Source organism: Monomorium pharaonis, chromosome 1, assembly GCF_013373865.1.
Source record: "Monomorium pharaonis isolate MP-MQ-018 chromosome 1, ASM1337386v2, whole genome shotgun sequence".
NCBI lineage: Eukaryota > Metazoa > Arthropoda > Insecta > Hymenoptera > Formicidae > Monomorium > Monomorium pharaonis.
The window spans coordinates 1,956,546-1,981,783 of record NC_050467.1 but is presented as its reverse complement, the minus strand read 5'-3'; the positions used below and the strand labels follow the sequence as shown (position 1 = coordinate 1,981,783).

The 25,238-nt window shown below is 43.1% G+C and overlaps 3 protein-coding genes across 4 annotated transcripts in view; 1 reads left to right on the top strand and 2 right to left on the bottom strand.

The window, feature by feature from the left end:
- The window catches only part of LOC105839826 (nephrin), a 352,537-nt gene extending 348,164 nt beyond the window's left edge, over positions 1-4,373 (top strand). The window contains exon 14 of the mRNA XM_036295449.1: positions 1-4,373. Within this exon, the coding sequence (XP_036151342.1) occupies positions 1-341 (341 nt within the window). The 3' untranslated portion in view covers positions 342-4,373.
- Positions 4,374-5,597: 1,224 nt separating this feature from the next.
- Positions 5,598-10,697, bottom strand: LOC105839825. The gene is made up of 3 exons (XM_036284324.1): positions 7,369-10,697; positions 6,981-7,051; positions 5,598-6,563 (listed from the first exon to the last, which is right to left on the bottom strand). The coding sequence occupies exons 1-3, from the start codon at positions 7,671-7,673 to the stop codon at positions 6,316-6,318; spliced, it is 624 nt and encodes a 207-aa protein (XP_036140217.1). The 5' UTR covers positions 7,674-10,697; the 3' UTR covers positions 5,598-6,315.
- A 10,574-nt stretch (positions 10,698-21,271) lies between these two features.
- On the bottom strand, positions 21,272-24,971 carry LOC105831089. Of its 2 annotated transcripts, XM_028192004.2 has the most exons (3): positions 24,899-24,971; positions 23,900-24,224; positions 21,272-22,302 (listed from the first exon to the last, which is right to left on the bottom strand). In XM_028192004.2, exons 1-3 carry the CDS (start codon positions 24,954-24,956, stop codon positions 21,582-21,584), a joined length of 1,104 nt encoding a protein of 367 aa, XP_028047805.2. In that variant the 5' UTR covers positions 24,957-24,971; the 3' UTR covers positions 21,272-21,581. The 2 variants fall into 2 exon arrangements, with proteins under 2 accessions (XP_028047805.2, XP_012526428.3); XM_012670974.3 differs by lacking the exon at positions 24,899-24,971 and having other exon boundaries at positions 23,900-24,546.
- Between the last annotated feature and the right edge of the window lie 267 nt (positions 24,972-25,238).

Below are 25,238 nucleotides of genomic sequence, written 5' to 3'. Positions count from 1 at the left end.
AGGGTAATCTCGTGGAGGTCAGTCCGCCGAGTTATCCAGGTGGTTACCCCCCGGGACACTGGGTCACACCCGGACCTACGCCAAGCATAGACGAGCTCTGCCACAAGTTTACGGGGAGGCCGACGGAGCTGAGGTTACCGTCGAGGAGCACGATACCGAACCTGCCGGGGATGCCGGTGACGGGGGTGATGGTGAGCGCCGGTCAGGGCGTCGTAATTGGTGGCGCCCAAGGCGTCGTCGTGGGTGGCGGGCAGGGTGTCGTCGTGGCCGGCGAGTGCCTCGACGGTGAGGCGATCAAACGAAGACTGATGGCGAACAGGCTGCCGGAGAGCTGCGTCTAGAAGCTCGGTTGGTCCGCAGGTGACATGGTACCGTTGTCGTCGTCGCCGCCGTCATCGTCGTCGTCAACCTGACAGCGCCGTTCAAGAATACCGACTATCGCGTGCGCCGCGATCGCAGGCCGGCACGAGATCCCGGCGAAAGGCGAAACGTGCTCGAGGGCCCTCGTCGCGTATCCAAGAACGATTTCGAGATCCCGCTTCCCGAGGAAGCGTTCACGTTGTCCGTTTTCGTGACAGCCGTCTGTTAGCTTTAACGTGTTTGCTAACGATCCTCCGGCGCGATCGTCGACTCCGACGTTCGGCGAATGAGGGAGAGCAGACTCACTAGCGGGGTAGTAGTTCGAGCGATCAATAGGACGCCCAGGGATACGTTACGCGCCGAGGATCGACGTTACGTCTCGCGAACAATTGATTTCGTTCGAGTCCGAAGGCACCCCGATTGAGGACGACAGGCGGGAGAGAGAGAGAGCGGGGGAGGGGGGGGGCGAGTTCTCGCACGACGTGACTTCTCGCGGGATCGTCCGCGAGATTAAGAGAGACACCCCGTCTGTCGCGATTGTTTTCGAAACACGATCGCGATAGTTTCCCACCCTGGAGGGAAGAGACGGAAGTATGCGGAGAAGTTAACCGAAAACTCGTCGAAGTTTCCCTGCCCCTCCCCGGGTGGTATTGCGAAGTTCCAACATTCTGTTTTCGGTCGTCGACTTAACCGCTTTTGCCCTCTCCCCTCCCCCCCCCCTTTCTTTGTTCCAAACCGGATGATCTTCGACGGTATGTCTTCTTGAATATTTCTCCAAGTTCGCCTCTCTTCTTCTATGGCGGCCGCGGACCATAAAGAGAGAACGGAAAATCGAATCGCGAGTTGCGAGAGAGTTGCTCGGATTGAACGTCGAATTTAAAATACGTCTTCGAGAAGCATCTCGACGAGAGGGAGACAGAGAGAGCATTGAAATCTGGTCCCTCTTACTACACAATTCCACTTTTGGAATTTTATCCCGCAGAATAAATTTTTATCTTACAGATACACAGTATAAAAACAAATTCTAGTTTTTTGCTCTTTTTTTTATTTCCAGCCAATTACATTTATTTTGCTATTTATTTTCCGGCCTCAGGTGATTTTTCACCGGACGCATTAATCTTTCGTTCGTTATTATTCTCCTCGTCGTTTTTTGTTGTTTTTTTTTTGTTTTATATATGTATTTTTTTGCGAATCCCCGCTAGCATCTCGCAATGTCCCTAAATAAATTCGAATCCCACCAACGAGAAACGTTGGTCCGGAAGCATCAGACCGTGAAACACGAGGAAAGATAAAAGGCTCTCGAACGAACCCCTTTTCCGATGGCTCGAATGAAGACGAATGGAGGAACCGCGCGAAAATATACCGGGGGTAGGGGAGGTGCCGAGAAGAAGTTGGGCGAGAGGAGGAAAAGAACGGAAGGGAGAGGTGTGGAATGAAAGGAAGAAAGGGAATGCTCGATGCCACTTTGGCGTGTAGTTTGAAGGCGTGAAATGCGGTTTTAAGGTTGAACGATCAGCTCCGATATCGCGATAAAGCGAGAGATGGAGGAGGTGAGAGAGGGGTGGGAAACGCGGGCGTTGATATCCCGTTTAAATTCTCCGAATTCGATATTTTTGGGCACAACTTTCGCATATCGCCAGCACCGACAACGCCGAACGAACGCGGTCGATGATATTTACGTTCACGCGATATTACGGACGTGAGTAACGATAACGATATTAAAATTTCAAGAAAATCCCGCCTAGATGAAAGAAAAGCGCGCTCACGTCGAGCGCGTCTCACACATATCGAATCTCGAGATCGCGTCGATCGCGTAGATTTCACTGCCGTTCAATTTTTTTACTATCTCGAGCGAAAACAATTAAATTAACGGGCAGCTGAGAAAAAGAGGCAAACGTCCCCCTTGTTCCACCTCGAGGGGGATGAACCACACCGAGCCGTGTAACGTGCAAAGTGGAAGCGATTCTTACAAAAACAAGACCAGGCGCACACTACACTCTATTGATATTTGTGATAGAGCATTTATAAATTTTTCTACTGCTGATATGAGTTTTCTGTACTCCCCGCCGAATAGTAAAGAAAGAAAAAAAGTACTGCCCCTGTGCGAGACTCAACGCTCTCACGTTCAAAGAAGTGTGTTCTCACCGGGGTGTATGTGTGTGTATGTACGTACACGTGTGTGTAAATATATACATAGTTTAACAGGTCCTTTATCAAATCGTTATCATCGTTATTCGCGTTCAACTCGCGACGAGAGAAAAAGGGAAATGGAATAAAAGAGAATGAGAGAGAGAGAGAGAGAGAATGAATGAAAGTGGGACGCGGCGCGACGTTCCATGCGTTCTCGCGTGAAGAAAGCTTCACTTTGTAAGGTTTTGCAAAAACTGGTCTTCCACGTGACACTTTGCGACGAAGTCGTGAAACTTCTACGGCGAGAATGGAACTAACGAATCGACGAAAAGCGTATCCTTAATGGAAACAGTGTAACGCGAACTTTGTCCGTGGAAAAGTTTGCGCTCGCTTCGGATGATCGATAGACTCGTAATGTGTAAAAAAAAACAGAAAAAAGAAAATGAGAGAGACAGAGAGAGAGAGAGAGAGAAAACGAGTGTGATGGACCGAGGAATGAATAACGAGTGTCGCGTTGGTAACGCGAAGTAGTCACCCTCCTCGGAATACGGGAGGCGAGTAACGTTGAATCAATCGTCGAGTGTGTGGGTGTGGGTGCATGTGTGTGTGTGTTTTCGATGTGTATAAAGAGATAATGGTCAAGTACGAAGGTTGCTCGTTAGTTAATGTAATGCTGTATATATTATCACGGGAGAGTCTAACGATAGGTTGACGACAATGTTCAAGTTTTCGAGAGAGGAAGAGACAAGTTCGGCGGAACCGCTTGTCGGGCGCCTCGTTTAACTTTCCGTTCAACTCGCCTGCCCGCGTGCGAATTACGAAAATTGTTTTCCCATCGGCACGTTTCATGTTTGACACGAAAGTCGCCCGACAACGCGCTCCACATCGAGATCTTTCTCTCGCAAATTCACGCGCCCTCGTGTCGCGTCGCGATTTTTAGATCGAATGCCAGGACTGGATTTTGGTGTTGCGCATATAGGAAGATATTTTTCAAATCCTTTTATCCTTTTTTTCTTTTTAATGTGAATTTTGTTATTTCTCTAACGCACGATTGTTCTCCCTTCTCAAGAGAAGAAAAGAGTCCCGTTTTTTTTTATCTTCTTTCCTAGCCGTCGATAGTTTTGTAGATTTCAGTAACAGGATCCAAAACTTTCCGGTCTACGTAAATCTTTTTCTTTACCCATTTTGCGACGATCCCTTGAGTCTAACAATCGTTATCGAATGATCGTCGAAGAATCGACAGCGGTCAATCGAACGGCACATATCTTTCACGTCCAAGAAAATCCATTCAAAGTTCAAGGATGAGCGATGGTGGTGACGCATCTTAAAGCGGACCGAGAAAAAAAAGACAGGAAGAGGGAGAATGTTAGAATAAGACAAAGTACTATACTGCTCGTATTCGTTTTGTAAGAGCGGGGAATGTCGGGATATATCAATCTTTTTCGCACACATACACGCGCGAGGGTCTTATTTGACGAGCGTGTAATGTGCTGCGGAGAGGAATCGCCCCAAAGTAGTAGGTATCGAAAGTCACGTTCTCGGTCGGCGTGACCCACCACAATCAAGCGCAAAGGAGGAAAAGAAGAGGCGCGCAAGCGATCACACAGAAATAACAGTAGCGAGTAATGTGACTGTACATAATCAGTTGTACGTAACGACGCGAGAGAGTCCAATAATGTAAATCGATTGGCGGTCGTAAGCCCGAACCTCAAGTTCACTGTATAGGTGATTTCATATCAGACCCCCTCCCTCCTTGCCTCTCTCTCTCCCTTTCTCCTTGCCCCCTGTTCCCCTGGCCATCAACCGACCCGATATCGTTTAACTAACTCGTATGTATATACTACACCATGTTTTGATCTGAATAAACTGTTTAATTGTCCGAATCCCCCGTGGAGTGCTCATTTAAGCGATCCAGCGACCTGACGAGGGATGGCCGGAGTATTACTTTTCCGCGCGCAGCGTACACAAGAACGCGCGACGCGCTTATAAAGTAAAATAGGTGCCCTGACAAATGACGCTCACGTGCCACAAAAAGGAGATAGACGCGGCTGAAAAATGGGAGCCGAAACTTCCTTACTCTTCCTTCCAGTTCGACGAAAAAGGAATACTCGGCGCGTGAGGAGTCACGGCGGAGCTGGCGCCGGCTTTGAGAAATTCGCGGTATGCCCCGTCTCGCCTGGGAAGCCTGGGTCTCGCACGTAAGTTTTTTGCTTTCTTCAGGTATCGTGAGCTTCGTTGAGCAACGTGCGCGCGCCCGCAAATCTGACTCCGAAAAATATTCTCTCTTTAGCGGGTCGTACATCGCGGCACGTATGTACATGGTAACGTTTACGCTCGAAGTAATTCTGCAGCGTAGAAAGATGTGTACGCATGAAAAGACGTGTAATGAAAACGCGAATTTTTTATCCCGGCTCCTAAGATTTTATCTGAGATTTTACGACGATACATAGGCAGGCCATAAAAATCGCTTGATATGCGCACCTCGCGAGATCCCTCGTGTGCCCTTGAGTATCGCGGGGTGGATAAAAAAAATGGAAAAGACGTTGCGCGGAATTTTAATCCCGTCTCGTATATTCGCGGTTATCAAGTGCACCCCGTGTATGGAAAGTAAAAAAGAGGAGAACATGTCGGGATGTCTTCGATGGCCTGCGCAAATGTCGCAGCAAATTAAGAACGTTTTGGCTATACGATAAAAGTTGTCGAAATTTAAAAATTGCAAGCTTCTTGAGTTTATTCCTCTCTTTTTTTTTAATTGATGACAAAAAATTTGGTCGTGAATATTTGAATTTTGGTAATAGCTGCAAGAAACATAAATAATTTAGCTTAAGTCCGAATTAGGGATTGAGATTGGAATTTAAACAATCGAGAGAAAAAAAATCTCAATCTCGATCTCTAATAAACTGATCACATCTTTAAACAGCGTGAATAATATTTTACAATTTTAGATAAATAACTTTTAAAATTGTCTACATTTCTACCAATTTAGATTAATTTTAATATCCCGGTTTAATTTACTCTTTATTTTCTTTTTAATTCCTAGAACTAAAAAAAGATTAAGTTAAATCGAGATTAAAGTCTACATTGATAAAAATGGATTCAAAAGAACTTTTGCAATATTTATTACAGTTTTATTAGGGTATGTAAGAAATTTTATTTAATTTTATTTTTCGCAATGCTATTTTCTCATCAAGTTTATAAATGGGAACTACAAAAACGCGCTTTTGAATAAGTGCCAAGAACAAAAATTTAAATAATTTTTAAATCAACAAGAGAATTGTGCCCACACAAAATTTACGCAGATACTCGAGCGTAAAAATAGAACAACTAGTAAATTTTTTATGCGTTTATATTAACATTGTACAACAAGGATTTCTGTAAAATCTTACAAAAAATCTCACAATAATTCGCTCAAATTCTACACATACTATTAAGACTAAAAAGCTTCGTACAAACCTTTTGAAAAAGAAATATGAGACAAATACATTTATCGCAACGCGAATTTTGACACGCACAATTAACGTTTTGGACACGCACAATCTCTGAAAATACTACGCTTCCGTTGAATACTCGTCAGTGGATTTCGCCGGCTTTCCCTTCGTCTCTGTCGTCGTGTCGTACGGGTATAGAAAATCTCGCAATCTTCGGTACGCATCGCGTGGCACGCTGATAATAATATCCATTCCTTTCACTATCATATGATTGTACGTCTCGATCGCGGAGCATTTTACTCCCTTGAGATGCGACAGGTCCTTGGGCGAGGGGATAACATGTCAGTGTGTTGTTCGCGCGCGTGCCTTTTCTAATGCTTTTTTAATTTAATTATATTTATACCGGCCGATCGGGAAAAATCACGCTCGCCATTCTGTAGTACAGGTCCTCCGTTTCGGTGCTGTCGCCCCAGAGACCTTCCGTATAGGTCCAGTAGATGAGGCCGGTAACGATAGCGCCTTTTACGAAAAATGCCACGACTCTGTAAAGTTTTTCGCCGGTCGAGAGCGGCAAGGAAGACGCCTTCTTTTGAGGGGGTCCATGGAACTGCATGAATAAAGACGACGCGTAAATAATTAAGCGCCCTAGATATCCAATCTAAATTTCAACGCATCAAACATTTAAGAATGTCTGAAGATCTGAAGAAGGATTTATTCTTAATCCGCTTACTATACGTATTAAAGACATTAAATTATTCCATAAATTAAGTAATAATATTAATAAAATATAGTAATATGTGGAGAGCCAGAAAAATTGAGAAATATCTGACTAATATATCAGACTCTCACATGACATTCAACTTTATTTTAATTTACGCGGATATATTACGTTTGTTTAGAATGTTTGTTTAGAATTTAACGCAACGTGTCTGAAATGAGAATATCGAGTCGTCGAATTACGGGGATAAGTGTGCCGAATAAATGGTCGTCCATTCCACGTGCTATATTCGTCGTCGTCGTCACTCGGCTCCCCGTTCCAAGGCCTCCGACGATGTCCCTAACAGCTACGGGGACTCGGACTGCCCTCCTCCATTAGAGACCCATCGCTATAGCAGTGTACACCGACTGTCGAGCTAATTCCAGGTAAACGCAACTACGTATCGACTAACCAATTCCGTACAGGTGCTCGAACACCATCATCTCGTTACGCGGCGTGTCAATATCGTGCGAGGCGAACCAAGCGAGCGCTCCGACACACAGCGACAAGCCACATGATTTAACCGAGAATTGGATGCGTCGCGATTCGCGTATCAAATGTATCCAATATCGTGTTAAAAAACATTCCCCTCCGCCCCTTCCTCTTTCATCTTTATCTGTCGGACGCTGAACGGAAAAATGTTCCAGCGGCTTTAACGCCGATACTTTTTTTATCCCCGCGCTCGATTAAAACGTTTCATGACACGTTTGATTATTTGCATAATGCATATCGGGTGTATTTGCGATTCCGGAACTATAATTAAACCCTTGAAAATCACGATAACCCTCCCTCACCTTTGGCGAGCACTTCCTCCGCGCGTCCCTCCACGAGCAAGCTCTAACTGCCACCGGTCGAGGGGTCCAGTAATCGCCTGCGCGATTAGGATCGCAGGAGGAATCCACATCCGCGCTAATGAGTCTCTCAACCTTCGGTCTCGTGCATGTTTTCGGATTGGACAGATTGATGGTCTGTACGACGCACCTCGCCCCTCTCTTCATATTGTCGATTGTAGTCTTCACGCGACAAGTCCATCCATTCGCTTCTCTCGATGGGGGACCTTCGCAAAAAAAGGAATCGGATATAGGTTAATCACAGTAGGAAGCTTTAACGAGCTCTAAGGTTTTCCATTTATTAGACGATTAGAATTAATGATAAATGAACTTGCATTTCGATGGCCGATGGATCAATATTCAAATAGATATGACAAAAAAATTCTTTACATATTCATTAGAGATTAAACTTACATGGGAGATCACGATAAAATTTTGAAGAAACGTTAGAGACCCTTAGATTTGCATTTCTTCGTTTTTCTTTATTTCAAACCAAAATGCCTCATGGAGCTTCAATGAGTGTGTGTCGGTTAAACTGCAATTTTATTCAACGCCGCGACATATATGATTGAGTGACATTCATTAAAATCGATTAGCTTTTGTTCGTGACTCGCCACTCGTTCGACATACCGACTGCATAATCATCACGTTATTTACATTTATGTAATAATGTACATATTCATGCTCTATTAATTCCGCCGCATTAATCTCAAGTTATTTAAGAAAAATCACGTAAATGCAATTTTCGTTAACGGGGAAAGGGAGAAAAGAGTGGAGCGTGCATATTGGATGCGTCAGTCGTCGATTTCCTTACCGAAGCCGGCAACAAAGAAAACGACGAAAAAGTACGAGAAAACACGTAACAGATACGGCACGACGCGCGCACAAAGGACCGGGTGGAATAATGCATGGCGGGTGCTCCGTCAACTTTGATACGCAAAATTCTGTTTCGGGCCTTCTCCGGTGTCGCCCATCCCCTACAAGCGCACGTTCTGATAAGAGCGAATGTATATACATAAAGGCGTCGAGATTGCGATACAAGAGGAGCGAGAGAGAGAAAGAGGGGGAGGGGGGGGGAAGGGCGAGAAGGGCTGAGAAAAGAGGGCCAGTGTGCTTGATGAAACTCAGTTTTTCCAACGAGGTCTTTACGCCACTCTTCCCTTTCGTACTCCATTTCGTTACTCGCACACGCCACGATTCCTTATTCATCAACGCCATTGGAAAAACTCGTGAAATTTGCATCCCGGCGCGTTTCGCGCCGACGCATCGTCGACGGGGTTTTTTTTTTTTTTTTTTATGGGCCATCGCCGCTGCTTGACTTTACTTCCCCGTGTAACATCGCGCGGAACTTCGATCGCGATCGTAGCGCTAGTGGTCTCGAAAATTTAAGCGGCACCGTCGCGCGGACTCCGAGAATTATGCAAATACGACGCGAGAGACGAAGGAACGATCTGTCGTCCGTCGAGGTTTGACATCGCCCTCGCCCTTCCAGCGGAAAATGTAGCAATTTACGAACTTCGACGATACTACCGAGCTCGTCGTCGAAATTCCTACGAACCGGGAAGAATGCCAGTTAAAAAATTTGCCACGTCGCTCCGACGTAATGACATCGGCGAGATATATATATATATATATCTCTCTCTCTCTGCCGGGGTGTAAAAAAAAAAGGACGGGGATGCGCGAGAGATGCGGAGAAAAACGACTATCGCGCGACGATAAAAGGAGATTCACGATCGTTCGCCGCCCGTGGATGTGGACATTAAGAAAACCATGAACGTCGCTATCGAGCGGGTCCACGATCCTTTAGCGAATGGCTCACCGCGCGGCGGTGAAATACGAAGGACGCGCGGGCGGGGAGGAACTTTCAAGAGGGAGAGAAAACTAATTTACGCGATATTAGTCTTACGAAATTGGTTATTGATGTTCTATTCGTCCGCCGATAATGGCGACGCGGAAGCGATTCCCCGCGGAGAAAAGGTCGTAAGACCCCGGCAAGGGTCAAGGATCTCCCGGGTTACGTTGTCCTTGCGGGCGAGGCGCGCTCGTCCTTCTTAAAGGAATTGCTTCCTTAACGGGCGTTAAATCGACTTCGGCGTCGCGCGCTCTTCCTCGCTCTTGCGATTGACAGATATTTCGTGGTCTCCGCCAGACTTTGTCCTTCCTTCCTTCCTTTCTTCCTCTCTGCCGTTCATCACCCTTCCTGTCCACCCCGGTCTGCACTTCCTTTTTTTCCTTAAGTCCATCTGTGTGTGTGTGTGTGTGTGTGTGTGTTGTGCATTCTTTTTCGCCACTTTCTCTCACAAAGACTTCCACAAGCGCATCTCGCAAGTTTCTTCTTCCAGCTGGACGAACGATTGCTCGCCTGGCGACATTCCAGACAATCTCCCCGCCGGCCAGGAACTGGAGGGATGCACGGCAAACTGATAAATTCGCGGATCCTACGCGCCACCGGCAGATAGTTGTTGAGTATGCTCGTGCAACGATACAAACGGTAGTTCAACGATTTCGACGGCTTTCGTGCGTGTACCCGGTGCTCTTTCAACTCACCGAAAACAATGGTTCTATTTCCTTCCTTTCTTCGAGCTCTAAAATACGATTTAATATAATATAATATTATTTATTCTAAAAAGTTCTATTATTTAATTATTATTTATTTTAACATTTCAAAACCTTAAAGTATATTATTTATTCTTACATTTTAATATAATTACATGTAATTTATCTGATATTTGATTCGATTTTAATTGTGTTGAAATATTTTTTTAATGAAATAAGTTAATTGCTCGTTCTTTTTTTAAGATTTTTAGAAATACTTTGTACTTCGTATTCTTAAACAAAGCTATTATCTACTTCTCATTCAACGATTATTGTGATAGAAAAACACATAGTTAACTCAGAGTTATCCATTTTTGTCTACATGTGATTGTAATCGATATTGAAGAAAAATTGAAATAGAATTGTCTATTTAAAAGATTTATCTTTAAAATAAAAATACTATTTTAAATAAATATTTTGTATATCAAATATATAAAAATAAACATTTAATATTAATATGCGCATTTGAAGTGACATATTTGATTTACATTTTGGCATCAAAAATATAAATAATTGTTTTATTTGTACTCTTAAGAAATAGAAAATAATTGATAAAAAATAGAGAAAGTTTATTTATTGATGACATTTCCAGATATAAAATAAACATTTTATTTCGAGTAAAATCATATACGTAAAATGTTAAATATTTTTTGCATTTACTATACAAAATATTTATTTCAAATAATTGTTATAAAAAATATTTTTTATAGATACATCTTTTAAATAAATATTATTCTCATTATTTTCTAATACTGGTCGTAATTAATGTCTTTTTTAAAAATATTTCTAGAAAAATTCTTGCGCAAATCAGATCGTTCTTCACGCTTAGGATATCTACGTGCAATCAATGTCTAAAACCGATGATTCACAAACACGGCACGGCTTGATAGTCGGCTAATAACGCGAAGACTTGCACGCGCAAGAGAGAGAGAGAATAGCCGGAGGCACATATGACTTGCCGCGGTGTCGTAAATCGAGATTAGCGCGGAATTTCGGTAGTCGCCATCTAACAGCGATATCAAGAGAGAAGAGGAAGAAGAGGGAGGGGGAGAAATGGCCCGCAGTTGCTCACCCCGGGCGAAACTCGAGCCTCCATTCTCAGAGCTCAACCACCGAGTGAGCCGAATTATCGTTTTCCTCCCCTACCACATCTCCCCAATTTCACCCTCTATCCTCGCGCGAGCTTCGCGACGAACGAGCGGAGGATGGCGGGCTAACACATAAGGCACCCCCTCTCTCTCTCTCTCTCTTTCTCTCTCCCACTACCTTCTTCCTGGTCGGATTCTACGAGAAGCAGGATGGGTGCTCTCAGGATTAGAATATCCCTCGGAGCAAGAGCTCGGGGCCGAGGACGAAGTTCTCGGCAAACGCGACACATTATTCCTAGGTCGATTAGACGTCCGACCCTTGTGTCATCCGGGACCTAATAACGTCGCCAGGCGGACGTTAGATCCTCAGGAGATTAACGCAAGTGAAATAACATTGACCCGGTCTTTAAATACAGACCGTCATGTCGAGTGACCCCGCCCAATTAGTTCCAATAAGAAAACAATATTAATCGCGGTAGATTGCATAGGAAATAATTATGTAGACCACTTGAGTCGGTCGCTAGAACGTCAAGACTTTTTGCGCCGTTGCTCATCATCGAATATTCTACATGATTATTTCAATGGCCCAATAAAATTGTTTTCAGATCTGAAATTAAATCCTCGTATGTTAAGCAATCAATCCGTCCTTGTGCTCGTCCAACATCATGGATAGTCACGCGACTGCGATAGTTTGCGACAAGATTTACGAGTTTTGCATAGCTGCGCGTATATGAGCTAAAGAAATACGTATATAGCGAGACACTTAGGTGAAAAACTATGTAGAGAAGCACTATACGAGGGTCGCGGCTGACGTAACGACGTTCAAGGGACCAGCAAATTCACGCCGAGACGACGCGACACAACGGAACTCTCTCATTTCGCGAGTTTTACTGGGAAACGATGAGAACGAGGCGGAATTTAAAAGTTTTAATGAAGTGCACCCCGGCATACACGCGGGCATAAGCGTTCCAAGAGCATCGAATTAATTTTTTCTCCCCTTCCCGTTCGACGACTGCGGGATTTATAAAAACATCGCCGAACAGAAGCTGTCGGCATACAATTTCTCTTGTCGCGAAAATTTCTCTTCTCGCGGAATTTCGTGCAGATCGATGTAAAATTGTAATATACTACGTACTTTTAATTGCGATGTGTACAAAATTAAAATGTGTGAAACCCATTACACTGATTAATTTGTAATACATCTTGTTTAAAACCAAACAATAATACGAAATAATTGAGAGTAATTTACTTCATAAAATATATTAATATGAACGAGAAGAGAGAGCCGTGCCGCTGATGGGGAACGCACGGATTAACGGGATCGATTTTCCCACCGAATGACCGGAAGATCGTCTGGCCGAGAGCCGCAGTCGCGAGGGATATGATATCGGAAGCGAATCAATACAGTCCGTCTTAGCCGACGGGGCGGACACATTAATTACGGCCGGCGGATCCAATTAAATCCGGGCGGCAAAGACAGCGTCCGCGTCCTCCGCCATTTCGCGGTCCGGCGTGGATTGCGGGACACACAGGGGTCGGCGGTTAAAAGAGGCGGCGACGGCGGGGAAAGGACACCCAGCTCACCCCGTGGCTCTCCCCGCCACCGGGGATGGAGGGCTTAAAAATATGATTTTAATACCGCTGCTCCGGGGGTCGCCGTATATCACGCTTTTGTCCGCCTACTATTGTCTCTAACGCCGGGCCCATACCCTCTCAAAACCACCACCGCGTTCGCGTCCAGCCCGAACCCTTTCCTACCCTTCTCTCGCGGACTGAACCCCCGACTGCACCCCCCCTCGCCGCACGGCACATCGGCTGGTACTCGCTAAAAACTCTCATAATTCGGAAATCTTCCCTTCGCGATTAGATCATCCGGGAGCCGCGCGGCTAGTTGGAATTTTTCTTCTCTTTCCCAAAGGACAATGACGATCCGCCATGAAAATCGGAGTCGTTTGTCAACGAATTATGTAACGTCGGATAAAACACCTCGTAATGTTGCGAATGCAGCGAAAGAGAAAGAGCGTAAAGCGGCCTCGGCGATATATGCTTTTGCTTTTTACCGTCGGGAGGAATTTAGAGATCCGCGGATCCGTAATTTTTATCCGTTTTCAAGAGAGCTTAACGAGCGGCGCTCCGGCAAAAAGATTCTATAGGTTTTCCACACGTTCGACGACTTCTCCGGTTTTACCAAACCCCTTTGCCCATGTAATACTGGCGGGTTTACTGCCGGCGTTTTACGCATACCACCGAACGACATATCCTCGTCCTGATTTAACAGTAAAAACTCTCGACGTCTACCTGGCTCGCACGTATTTCCCCCGCTATTACGTTACTAATCTAAAAGTTCCGCCAATCGCGAAATATTCCCCTCGACGTGGAGTGAACCGATCGTTCAATGAGCGGCTATTGTGCTCATTTATCACATCTCTATGGCTTCTTCTTGCAAAATTATCTCGACATATATATTTAACTTATATATTAGCGAAAGTGTCGCTTGATCTGACTGATTGAATTTTAATAAGAGTCTTCAAATAAAGAGCAAAAAACAAAAACGTAACCGTTGAGGCGTACGTCGCTTCATGGGGGTCTTCTGCCGCTGCCGGATAAACTATTCGAGCGTGCCTTCCCTATTAAAACGATTTCACACGCACACGGCGCAATCAATCGCGCGAATTCGAATCAGACCCATCGGCGATGAATAAATGGCACGATAACGCTCTCTCGAAACATCGTAAATTTCGTATATCTCGCCTTAGGATTTTAACTAACAGTTTTGGAAAAATTTTCTTATATTTTGTGTATTATTTAAAAGAAGAAACGGATTATTAAAACAAGATAATATATATTTTATGACAAATAATAATAAATCATGTTGAATCTACATGCCTCGGGCGAAACGGGGAAGCACCGGGAGAAACAAAGGGACAAATTTAGGGAGGTGTATAAATGTATATAGCTAAACAGATTATAGGTAAAGACATTCCGTGCGCCCCGTATTAACCCATATAAAATGGTCCCCACGGTGCAATCAATTGTCGTCAATCCGTAGATGAGATTAGATAAGGATAGCGAGAGAGAGAGAGAGAGAGAGAGAGAGAGAGAGAGCATGTGTGGAACAGGAAGTCTCGGTAGGATTACTATGGTTACCGAGCTGAAACGATATTTATATTATGGTTATTTTTATCCTTTCTCGTTGTATATTCTGATGGGATTCACGAAGCGAATTTGTCGTCTGGCTCGACGGGATCATTCGGTCATGCGGCTGTAGTTAGAACACGACTGTGAAAAGCGACAGACGGCTCGAATATTCGAAGTAATTCGAATCGTCGGACAAGCCAATTCAGCTTTATATTCAGATCTATTCAGATTATTCAAATAACACGACTGCATCTACAGTCCCGTCGTTAGTTTCACTTACAGTGATTCCGCTCGTGATCTTTATGAAAATTCAAGCGCATATTATGTAAGCCTGTCGTAATATAAAGGGGAGGGTTTTGGAACGAAGGTAAAACGCGCGATGATGATAGTTCCCTGAGGAACGGCCAGTGATTTCGATAATCTCTGGTACTATAGTTCGTCCCTTAGGACGCGAGCCTAAGTATCCACGAATTATACATAGAATCTGCAGCCTGGACAAGTTTTCGTGCAGTAACTCGAATCACAATGCGAGTAAAAGGGATAGTAAGAGATAGAAAGAGAAGGTACGTCACAAAGGTGAAAAGAATTGGAAAAATGAAGAAACGAAGAAAGCAGAAGAAGAGCAATCGTTCGATCGTCTTAAAATTAAATAACGAGAAGGGAAATATTATATGTGATTCCATTCTACAAGAGTTGTAACAAATAATTTATAAAAGCCGTATTAACTTGCATTATTTAGTAAAAGAAAGAGATATCACTAGGTTGACGACCAAACGCATTTAACTGCTTTCGACACGAGAGCGAAAAAGTAGCGTAATGTTAAAACTTTGTAATGCAATACGCTTCACGTATTACGGTATGTTGCGATATAATTGCAGGGGAAAAGTAATCTCAACTTGCTATGCGCTTTGGCCGCAAACTTTTTAGAACGTATGTCTCTTTTAATTCGAAGTAATTGTAATTTCCATTGCCTCCAACGAAAGTCCTCGCGTTTTGCATCCGCGCGCTGTATTTAATTCCGTCACGATTACATTTGCCATCGCGTTTACATGCCCTACAACTATAAACTGAAATCTCGCTGTCACCATTACATTATTAACAACTGCCATAATTATAAACTAAAATTATCCGGGAGAGAGAAGAAACGCAAGTCGTTCTGTGATCTTTTGTGCAGTCCTCTTTCTTTCTTCGTATCTTTCTCTCGAATCTTTGCACTTCCCTTGTTTTTGCATTAACACCGCGTTTGTTTGACCATTGCAACTTGCACAATTTGTATTAACTAAATATGGACTTTTATTATTTTTTGTCCACGTTGAAAATTAAAATTAAAAACATATATTATATATTATTTAATTATTGATTTGCTTTATAACCACAGTACTCATACAGCTATTGTGCATCTCTGATATGTAGACTATCTGTTTTTTTCTTCTTGCAAAAAAAAAAAGTCCATCGCAATTCGATTCTCGTCCATTGTCGAGCTTATCCGATCGGGCGCGTCGCAAAAATGAAGACTATAAAGATATCCGGGAGTCATTCGCGCGCTTCCTACGGGACCTCGAGGGGTGCTCCGCAAAATTCAGCGGGGAGGATGGCGGCTAGTCGGGGGGGGGGGGGGACGCGTAATCACCGGGGTGTAATACGTGCGTGCAAACCGACCGACCCCTACTCACGCCTCGATACGCGCGGTGATAGGCGTTTGGTAGGTAGTAGCACGGCTGGCTCGAAAAGGGAGGTTCCAGCAGTGCCGTGGACTATAATTCTGCATTATCGGTGAGTTCACGGGCCAACGCATCTCTCCGCGTTGGGGAAAGGGGTGGAAACGGTTGCGCGCCGTTCTCCACTAACCCTTTCCTACAGCCGGCACAGCTTACCGCTGCTCTCGATAGCTGCGTGCAAGTAGGGCGCTTTAAATTTCTACCTTAAATTTCTACCTCGTTCGATAAATAATGTTTACCGCAAATAACGCCTTATTAATCGTCTCTTTATAGTCTGGTAACAATATCGCGTAAGGGGTGCGTCATTATCGTATTTATAAGTCTGCTATTTTGTTGAGATTTTTTCAGATTTCATCAGACAATCCGTGGATTTTAATATCACGCATGACGTAGTTTCTCATAAAACTTTACATTATCTCGAATTTATTTCGTTTAGATTTTTTTGTAGGTTTTAAAATTATCTTGAAAAAAAGGCCAGTGCTCACGTAATTCAATATGCAAGTAATAAATATTGTAACTTGCGCGCTTACCGATTGCCCTAGTTTTATCGTCCATTATCAAAAATAATTCTTGCAAATGTACTTTTAGACGAAAGATACGCGTATGGTTTACAAATTTCCTTTTTGTAATTGCAAATTAGGTACTTATGATTCTCAGCCGTCCAAAATGGCTTTCAATACTTCGAGTCCTTTTGTCGATAATTGATAGTGCGTATTTCAATGCCGCGATATCCCCCTCCTGTCCTTCGTCAGTCTACGTGGCAATCACGGTTCGTTCTGAGCGGTTCGTTCGGCCGCAAATCAGCAATTTCTTGATATCGCCGATTTTCCCTAAGTAGAAAAACGCATCGTGGCGAAGAATGACGCGGCGGCGGCGGCGGCGGCGGCGTTGGTGGCGGCGAGCCGACCCTCGGTTAGGAATGATTTAAGGGTTGTTATCGGCGAGCGGAGCTGCGGGTCGGGCCGTCCACGTCAGCGGGAACGTTCGTATCAATTCCAACCATCCCCCCCCCCGAGCCAGCCTTAACTTTACTCACGCTTCCTCCCGCCCTACTCTCGCCCGAGCCTCCCCCGTCCCTTCTTCGCACGTTCCTCTCGCATGTTCCTGTCTCCCTTACCCCCGTCTTTCCCGAGACTAGGGGGAAAAGGGAATGGAGGGTGGGAGACAGGCATTAACCAGCCGTGGTAACCGGGCCGGACGGCCGAGATTGTCCATACCACTGCCTCTTCTCTCGTCGACCTGTACCAACGATCTATTAGATCGGCGCGGAGGCTGTGCGGAGCTACGCGTTTGGTACGGTCGATGTATCGTCTATCTGGTTAGGTTCACGCGCGAGTGCCTCGAGGGGCAATGGCGGGTGATGAATTGGTGATTAAGATGAGCCAGCCGGCCGCGATCGGTGCCGTGCCGGCTCCCACGAGCCGAACCGCGATTCCGATCGATCGCGAGTCCGAATCCGCGGATTCGAAATTCGTCCCTGGCGTTCGAGATGTAATATGTACTCTCTAGATCAGAGTCGGTGAAATTTTAATACTTCAGGGTGTGTTACACTTATAGTGCTACATCAATCAGTGAAATATATATGCATTGTTTTTTTGATTGATAAGAGTGTTTCCTCTCTTAATCGAAATTATTAAAAGATAATTACATATATAGCTGCGAATCAGTGAATAATACACCGATTCAGATTTAGAGAGCAGATTTTTCGAAATAATTTATAGCACACGTCCAGTATCTTTAAATAATGCGCTTGAATTTTTCGTGTCAGCGTTTATTTTTAAAGAAAAGTATAAAGAGAAATCTTCCTTACATTTATATATCCAATTAAAGCTTTTAAAAGATTATTACATTTTTACAGAGTTGAGGAAGAGAAATTAAATACTTTAATCATTATTTCTAGGGAAGCACGGAAGAAAGCCGTTTTACATTTAAAAGAAGTAGCACTTTTACAATGCGTGCAGATAAAAAAAAGTCCAGTTTGTTCAATTCCCGGCGAAAAGACTTCAAAGAAGCATTGGAAAGTTGAACTCTCGAAAAAGTCTTGCTAAAAAAATCAATCCATTAATTTTTTCGTCGCTGCTCTTGGCTAATGGCTCCAAAATTTTTTTTTAGGAAAAAAAAACATCGCTAAGAGTATTAGAAATTCAAAGGATTTTAAGAAACGTGAGTGCCGTTTAAAAGATAATTATCTTTTAGTTTCCATTTGGATGCACATCGTGCCGTCGTTGCAAACAGCTTCGCAGGCAAATTACAAACCGAATGGCAGCCGTAACGCGCGCTCGCAACGATCCGCGGCTCCGCGTCGCAATATGAAATTCATACCCGGCGAATTCTCTATCGCGCGCGGCCGTCGTCGTCGCGAACTTTCGAAAGCTGGAACTGTCGAAAATTGAAACTGCCGGACCTCCAAGATTGGACCCCGTGGCTCGCTCGGCGCGTCCGCGGAATTGCGGGACGGCGACGGTATCACGTGTGTGTCCCCTCGAATGCGCGACGCTAATATTCGGCCGGGACCGACGCGCGCGGGATCGAAACTTTACCTACCCTTCCGGGCAGCGTGTAAGCAGCACTGCCGGCATGCAAGCGAGACTCCGGGGGTGTTTCGAATAGTTGAAGGTTACCAATGAAGGCCGTGGGGGGGGGGGGGGAGCGGGGAGCCTGTGAAAAGGGATCATATCGACGCTAGCCTCACCTTTACGTAATTTTACGCAGAAGTGAACTTCGCGCTCGTCCGGCGATCAAGTTAGAACCACTTTTGCCGGATATCATCTTCTCGAACTAAGTTTCCAGGGTATTTTTACGATCTTTGAAACAGTTGCGCTAAAATAGATGATATATAGCTGGAAACCGGGCGTTTTTCGTTAACGCGACACTCGCCTCGGAGTTCCGCGCGACGAGGATATCGCGATGGTGTGCGAGAGGAATCCGCGAATCTCCGTTGCGCCGGGTGGCATAACGAAACCGTAAAACGACGAAACAACTGAAATATTACCCCTGCTTTTATCCCGCGACGGCAATCTCGTCGGTCTTTGTCGAACGCGATACGAAGCTAATTTCCATGCCGGAGTGAGCGGGAGTTGTAAAGAGACGGACGCGAGCGAGGGAGAAATTGGGCGAAGCAAATTACTATAATCAGCCCTACGTCGAGGAGTAACAATTACCTACACATCGCGACGCCTTTGAGAACCTTGAGCATTTGTAGTCGTCACTTGAATCTCGCCCCGAAAACGTTAGACGAGAGACGGAGTTTTATATCTTGAAACAGTTCGATAATTGCACTTTGTGTGATGAAAGAAAACTGAATTCATATTCAACCGAAGAGCAAAATTAGGATGTTTCTCTCAAGGAAGGAAGAAAAGAGAAGACAAATCGTTAACCTGAATTAATAACGAGAAATTTCGCGCTTTAAAATTAGTACATCACACGAATGTTGTTAAATATTTATCCCAAAATGAGCGTCAGAGTTTAAATTAACAGAAACCGCAATTATTTCTGCGCCGACCTAATAGATCAAATTATTCGCATGACTTTGCATCACTTTCGTTAGTTAATTGTGCTTGTGTATTAACAACTTATTGGTCTGTCGACTGTGCGAAAGTACATTATTACGCTGCAACGATTATTAATGAAATGATTATTTTGACGCAAGTTTCGTCTCCTCGTTCAAGAAAGGAGGAAAAAGGGCCGTGGTGAACTTTCTCTCCCCGTGAACGCTATAACATCTTCGATTCGGTTCGGCGTCGCGCGCATCGGCGGCCGCTATTGAATTTATTATTATGCATTTATGTAGATTGAAATTAATATTAGGGGCCCGCGCGTGAGCGAATGGATCCGCGCGGCGGCGGCGATGATTCCGCGGAAATCCCGCAATTGAATTCGTGGTCATGATTAGTTTCTCAGCTTACTTTTCTCCAGGCCTTCCGTTCGCGCGCTCCGCATTTTACAGCGCGGCCCGACCAAAGTTTCAAACTGGAGTGCTCCCTCATCTCGTTCCTCCGATTGATTTACATTTGTTTAATAAAGTAACGGCGGTCACTTCTTTGCTCGCTCGCTCGCTCGCGGGGCCGTTCTCTCTGCGCTCATTATTATATTAATTCGAAGGAGTCGCTGTTAAATTAAATTCCGAATCCCGACGTTCTTTTATTGAGCGGATAAAAGACAAGTGGCGCGTTCGTTTCCGAGGAAAAAAAAAACCGCTCGCCGGATATTTCGGAAATTGGCGCGCGACGCGATTCGCGCTAATCGCGACGGCGAAAGTCCGCTTTTATTAAACTCGAGGCGCCATAATTCAGCGAAGCTCGCGGCACAATTGCTGCCGATATACCCGTAAACGCGCGGATCGAGAGCATATATAATGCCGTTATATTTCTCATCGCGTCGTATAAATCTCGATCGACGATAGGACCGTGCAACAATTCTTCACGCATATTCGCGAAATTCTGAAAATACCTGTATTCCTCTACTTACGGAATTTTCGGACTTGTGTGATCGACTAAAAATAAAATAACTAAGTTTCTGCAATAGGCTGACAATTGCAGAAACTATCGAATTTTTACAATACACAACATATTTAATTTAAATAAAATATTTTTTTAATTAAATATTAATTTTATAATAATGTATTATAAATTATATTAGACGAATTATACAAAATTCTGCAAAATTGTTCAATTTCCTAAATAGAAACCTGCAATCGTTTTTAATAATAAAATAATTTTTTTAAATATATGTAGATAATGTTTTATTTGTATGAAATATAAAAATGCGTTCTTCGACTTACGATCAATTCGCGCGATTTATGATTATAGTTTCGAAATCCTGTCGTGTAATAATATGCAAACAAACGGTATGTTTTAATAGAAAATGAAACGTACTTTCTTCGGATTTATCAGTTGACATAGACAAAAATCGGCGAATCGTTTCGCGCAAATATCGCTCGTGTCGAAGAATATCGGAAGAAGATATATTGAAGGATCAATTTTATTGAGATTTTCCGTGAGATACCGGCATGCGTTGTTCCTCCGGCGAAGCCTGATCTGCCGGATGATAAGCTTGTGGAAGAGCATTGTGAAAAATGCAGGAATATGACACGTATTATACATATTCTTTTCATAACTTATTCTTTATTATTCTCATTTCTTTCTTTACCCTCGATCGAGGTAGCGATCTCATCTTCTCGCGTATTTTCCCCCAAAAAAATACAGAAAACATGGAGCACATAATAATTATAATTTATATTTTTATTTATATACATATTATGTAATTTACATATTTTCTTATTAAAATATAGAAACGCATTATACAAATACTGTTTATCCCCAGCTATATGTCCAATTAATTAGTTGAAAATTTTTATCTTCCCTCCAGACCTGGCGTCGAAACCTACAGATCCGAAAACGGAGAGAGACCCGTCTCCCATAACTTTCCATCAATTTTGCAGCGCATAATCTCTCGAGCATTCAAAGGTACATGTGGAGTGAGAAGGAAGAAACAAGAGCTACCCGCCTGTGTTTCGCGCGTCGTAACGCGGAAGACGTTCATTTTATTCCCTCCTTATTCCTGCCGGCGTCGTAAAACCGTCTGAAGCTTTCGTAAATGTCATTATTCAATTTCACCCGTTTCCGCGACTTTCGCGGGCCTGCTGTTCCGCTTAATCCCCGCATACGATAAGCCGGCCGTACGCTGACTGGTACGATCAACGGCGCCCTCGTGGGGAACGTCACGTATCGCCAGAATTCGTTCGTCGGCGGCGTTATCCTGATAAGGGTGCCATCCCCTCCGCGACCGTCGATCTCGTTGCCCACTAGCTCGCCATACTTTGCCTTATCCCTCACGTTCTCGAACACTCTGCGGCCGCTCGGTCGCCGTCGCACGAAGTCCTTCAAGGACTGCTTCAGGCAATTACCGAGTATGTTGAACGTGGCTTTCTTCGCGTTGCCAGGATCAATCGACAACGACGACGTAACGTTCTGACGTGTCGCGTCGGATGGAATGACAGTGGTTGTTCCACTGGGACCCGAGACGTTCTTCTTCATCGCCCCGATTTCGATTACCGTCGCGTTCGATTTCATCCTCGAGCAGCCGTCCTTCGTCGCCGTTACTCCATTCGGGAACGAATCCGTACGCGAACAATGACGATTCGCATTGCCACACGAGATTTCGGCTCCCAAGGAATTATTGCTGCTCGGGCAATGCGGTTGGCTCGTCTCTCTCGCAGTCGACGACACGGTCGTCGTTGTTTCTCCCGCCAGAGATTTCCTGAAGTGAAATCGTCAAATCAAGTAGCGATTTTTGTCTCATTATATTTAGTGATGCTTTGACAAACAAAAATTCCTCCTCGAAAATATATAATTTTGTTAGATTATTAAAATAATTACATACTTAGGATGCTCGAGCATGATGGTAATGCTGTAAGGAAATGTGGACATTTTAGCTAGCAGTTTAAGCATTCTAATAATTTTCTAACAAAAATCTGACAAAATTATTTTCAGATTTGTATGTATATATATAGAAAAACATCAAATATTAAAAAAGTGATTACTTAATTTTTCTTCTTTTAGGAAGTAATAGTTACTTTTAATTTTTCAGAATATTTTCTTGAATATTGTCTTAAAATATATTCATCAAATTTTAGAAGAATTTATTATCGTACGTTCAGAAAAAGAATTTATACTCTCTCGAAGAATATTATAAAATTACGGAGAACAGTCAAAATAATAAGCAAATTAAATAACCAATCCGAATTTCTGTTTTAAATTAATATTCTTGATTAAGTGAAGTATTGAATAAATTTGAAACTTGTAATAAACTTATAATTCGAAAAAAATATTTACTTGATTCAAGTAAGTTAATTTGCAATATATATTTTTCTGTGTGTACACAGAAGTTTATTTTAAATAAATGTCCTCTCAAATAAATGAATGCATATTTTAAGACTATCATGAACAAAATATTTTTTGTAACTTAAAAAAAAAAACAAATTGTTTTTCTTCGCGCTAGAATATTTCTCGGTGTGCAGCTAAACTTTTATACATTTCAGCAAATCTTTATCCTATGGGTTGTAAAACTTGCGTGAATTCAAACCGGCTGTAATGGTAACGATTCGATAAATTCATCATCCAGAACTTCTCTCTTCTCTCGTTTCTCTTAGCTTAAATCACAACTTAAATAGACGCGAAACGTGTACTGGACTAAAGTTCGAGCGAGTTTGATTACAAGGAAACGTGTCTCCAACTGCACTTACCTTCGGCAAATAAGCTACTGCTGAATTGTTAAAGCTCATTTTCAAAGAATCATGCGATTCGCGCACTTAGAGTTTTCGCGAGGAATTCCCGTCACGTTTCTGCAAATCAAATATTTAGCGAACGTACGCGCTATTTTAATACATCGCCGAGACACGTAATCGCTCGTGATACGAGAGGAGAATAATTGTTCGGGAAAACTATTCGATATATCAAAAAGATCTCGTAAGATAATCAACGAAGCAAAGAGGTAATTGATAAAAATCTCTCGAGCAATTTGCCTTCCTCGCCGCCAAGATTTACACGAGAACAATTTTGTTTGACTCTAATGTTGCTTAAAAATTTTATTGGATACAGATTTAAAAATAATTTTTATTAGACTATCAAAATAATTATATTGGAGTTTTGCGTTGGTTGCTGCAACGTTGCTAAAACTTTTTGTAGCCTTGCTCATTGTGCTTGAACATCGTTTATATTTATTTTAATAATTTAATAAAATTATTTAAAAATCTGATCTTTTCCTCCCCCCCCCCGCCCAACTAATTTTTTAGATACTTCAGTAAAATTTTTCTTTTTGTGTAGAAGAGAAAAGAAATTCTTTTCGCTCGACTTACATTGCGGCTTTCGCCTCAGGATCCATCACGTCAATACGTTCCTCCATTTGATAGTAAGCAATTATCAAAATCCGTATTAGCCGAAGAAGTTTAAGCTTGACGATCGACCCGTCAGGTTGAGCCTCTCGAAGCAACAACAGTCTAGCCCAGTCTGATTTCAGCGTACCGAAAGGCAAGGTGGAGATTGGACACTTAAATCCGGCGGTCATCATTTTCACAGTAGGCACGTCCGTGAGATTTAATCCGGACAAATGACTCTCGATCTCGTCGACGTCGAACTTGATCAGTTCCAAACAATGGTCTGGAATGCTACTCGCGCATTCCACTGCAAAGAAAGAAAAGATTACATCGACGAACTTGTTTCCCCAAGCCATTTGTTTCTTCGTGAAGAACGTTTTTTTTTCCTTTGCAAAAAAATATTTAAAAACTTGATAAATATGTAATTTCTTTGTTCTCTTAAATGTGGAAACGAGTTCCTTGATTGCGTTACGTAACTTGAATTCGTCACTAACCCGAGATTGTCTAGTTTTCTCACATGAAATCATCTGTTCTAAAATTTATTTCAGATTATGTATATAAGTTTGTACTTATTATTTTTTAGAAAAAAATATGAAAAACAAGTACAGTATAAATGGTATAAATTTTTCAAAGAGAGGAAACAAAAAATTTAGATTAAAATTAACTTATGTGTAGTAGCTACGGATTATAAGAAAAAATTTGAGATAATTATATCATAAGTAATGTAAATTCTATGATAATTTGATGAAAAACAGTAAAAATTTTCATAATTTATTCCTTGGTCCGCGCTTACTATTTACCGTAGTAATTTTTGCTATAAAATTTTCTCCGCGTGGTAAAAGCTTCTTTTTCTGGCGATATGTATTCATACGCTAAATCCTGAAACAATGTCTCTCGTGTTTCGGCGATATTCCAGTGTTGTGAAGATCGACGAACAACAACTCGAAGATCCATTCGGCAAATGATGTTAGCTTGACTTACCGTTGAGAATTATCGCGCAAAGCAGAAGTGAAAGATACAGTGATGCTTCCGGCGACATTTCGTTTCTCGAACTGTTCGCGCGGAGCGACGAGCGACAAGTGCATGCGCGCATTTCGTTTCGTTAGGATCGGCATATTTTCACAAGCACGATACTCGTGAAATACAAGCAACCGCGCGATTCTCGCTTCCTTGTAAAGCGAGAGCCCAGGCATCTGATCCCTCCGCTCCGGGATCGTCGCGATAACGTCTATTCCGGAGAATGTGCGGGGAAGCGTGTTTTTGACATACCGGTCAGCTTATTCGAGAACTTCCCTCACTGGTGAATGAAGCGAAATTGTTG

Bases quoted from the DNA above. Each gene is read 5' to 3' on its own strand.
- LOC105831089 (XM_012670974.3), bottom strand. From the start codon at position 24,444: ATGATTTCATGTGAGAAAACTAGACAATCTCGGGTTAGTGACGAATTC. The intron at 22,303-23,899 runs GTAAGTCGAGCG...ATTTCACTTCAG, and splicing joins CCTGAGGCGAAAGCCGCAAT to GAAATCTCTGGCGGGAGAAA.
- LOC105839825 (XM_036284324.1), bottom strand. From the start codon at position 7,673: ATGAAGAGAGGGGCGAGGTGCGTCGTACAGACCATCAATCTGTCCAAT. The intron at 7,052-7,368 runs GTTTTAATCGAG...ACCTGGAATTAG, and splicing joins AATCAAACGTGTCATGAAAC to CTCGACAGTCGGTGTACACT. The intron at 6,564-6,980 runs GTTAGGGACATC...TTGGATATCTAG, and splicing joins CAGTCCGAGTCCCCGTAGCT to GGCGCTTAATTATTTACGCG.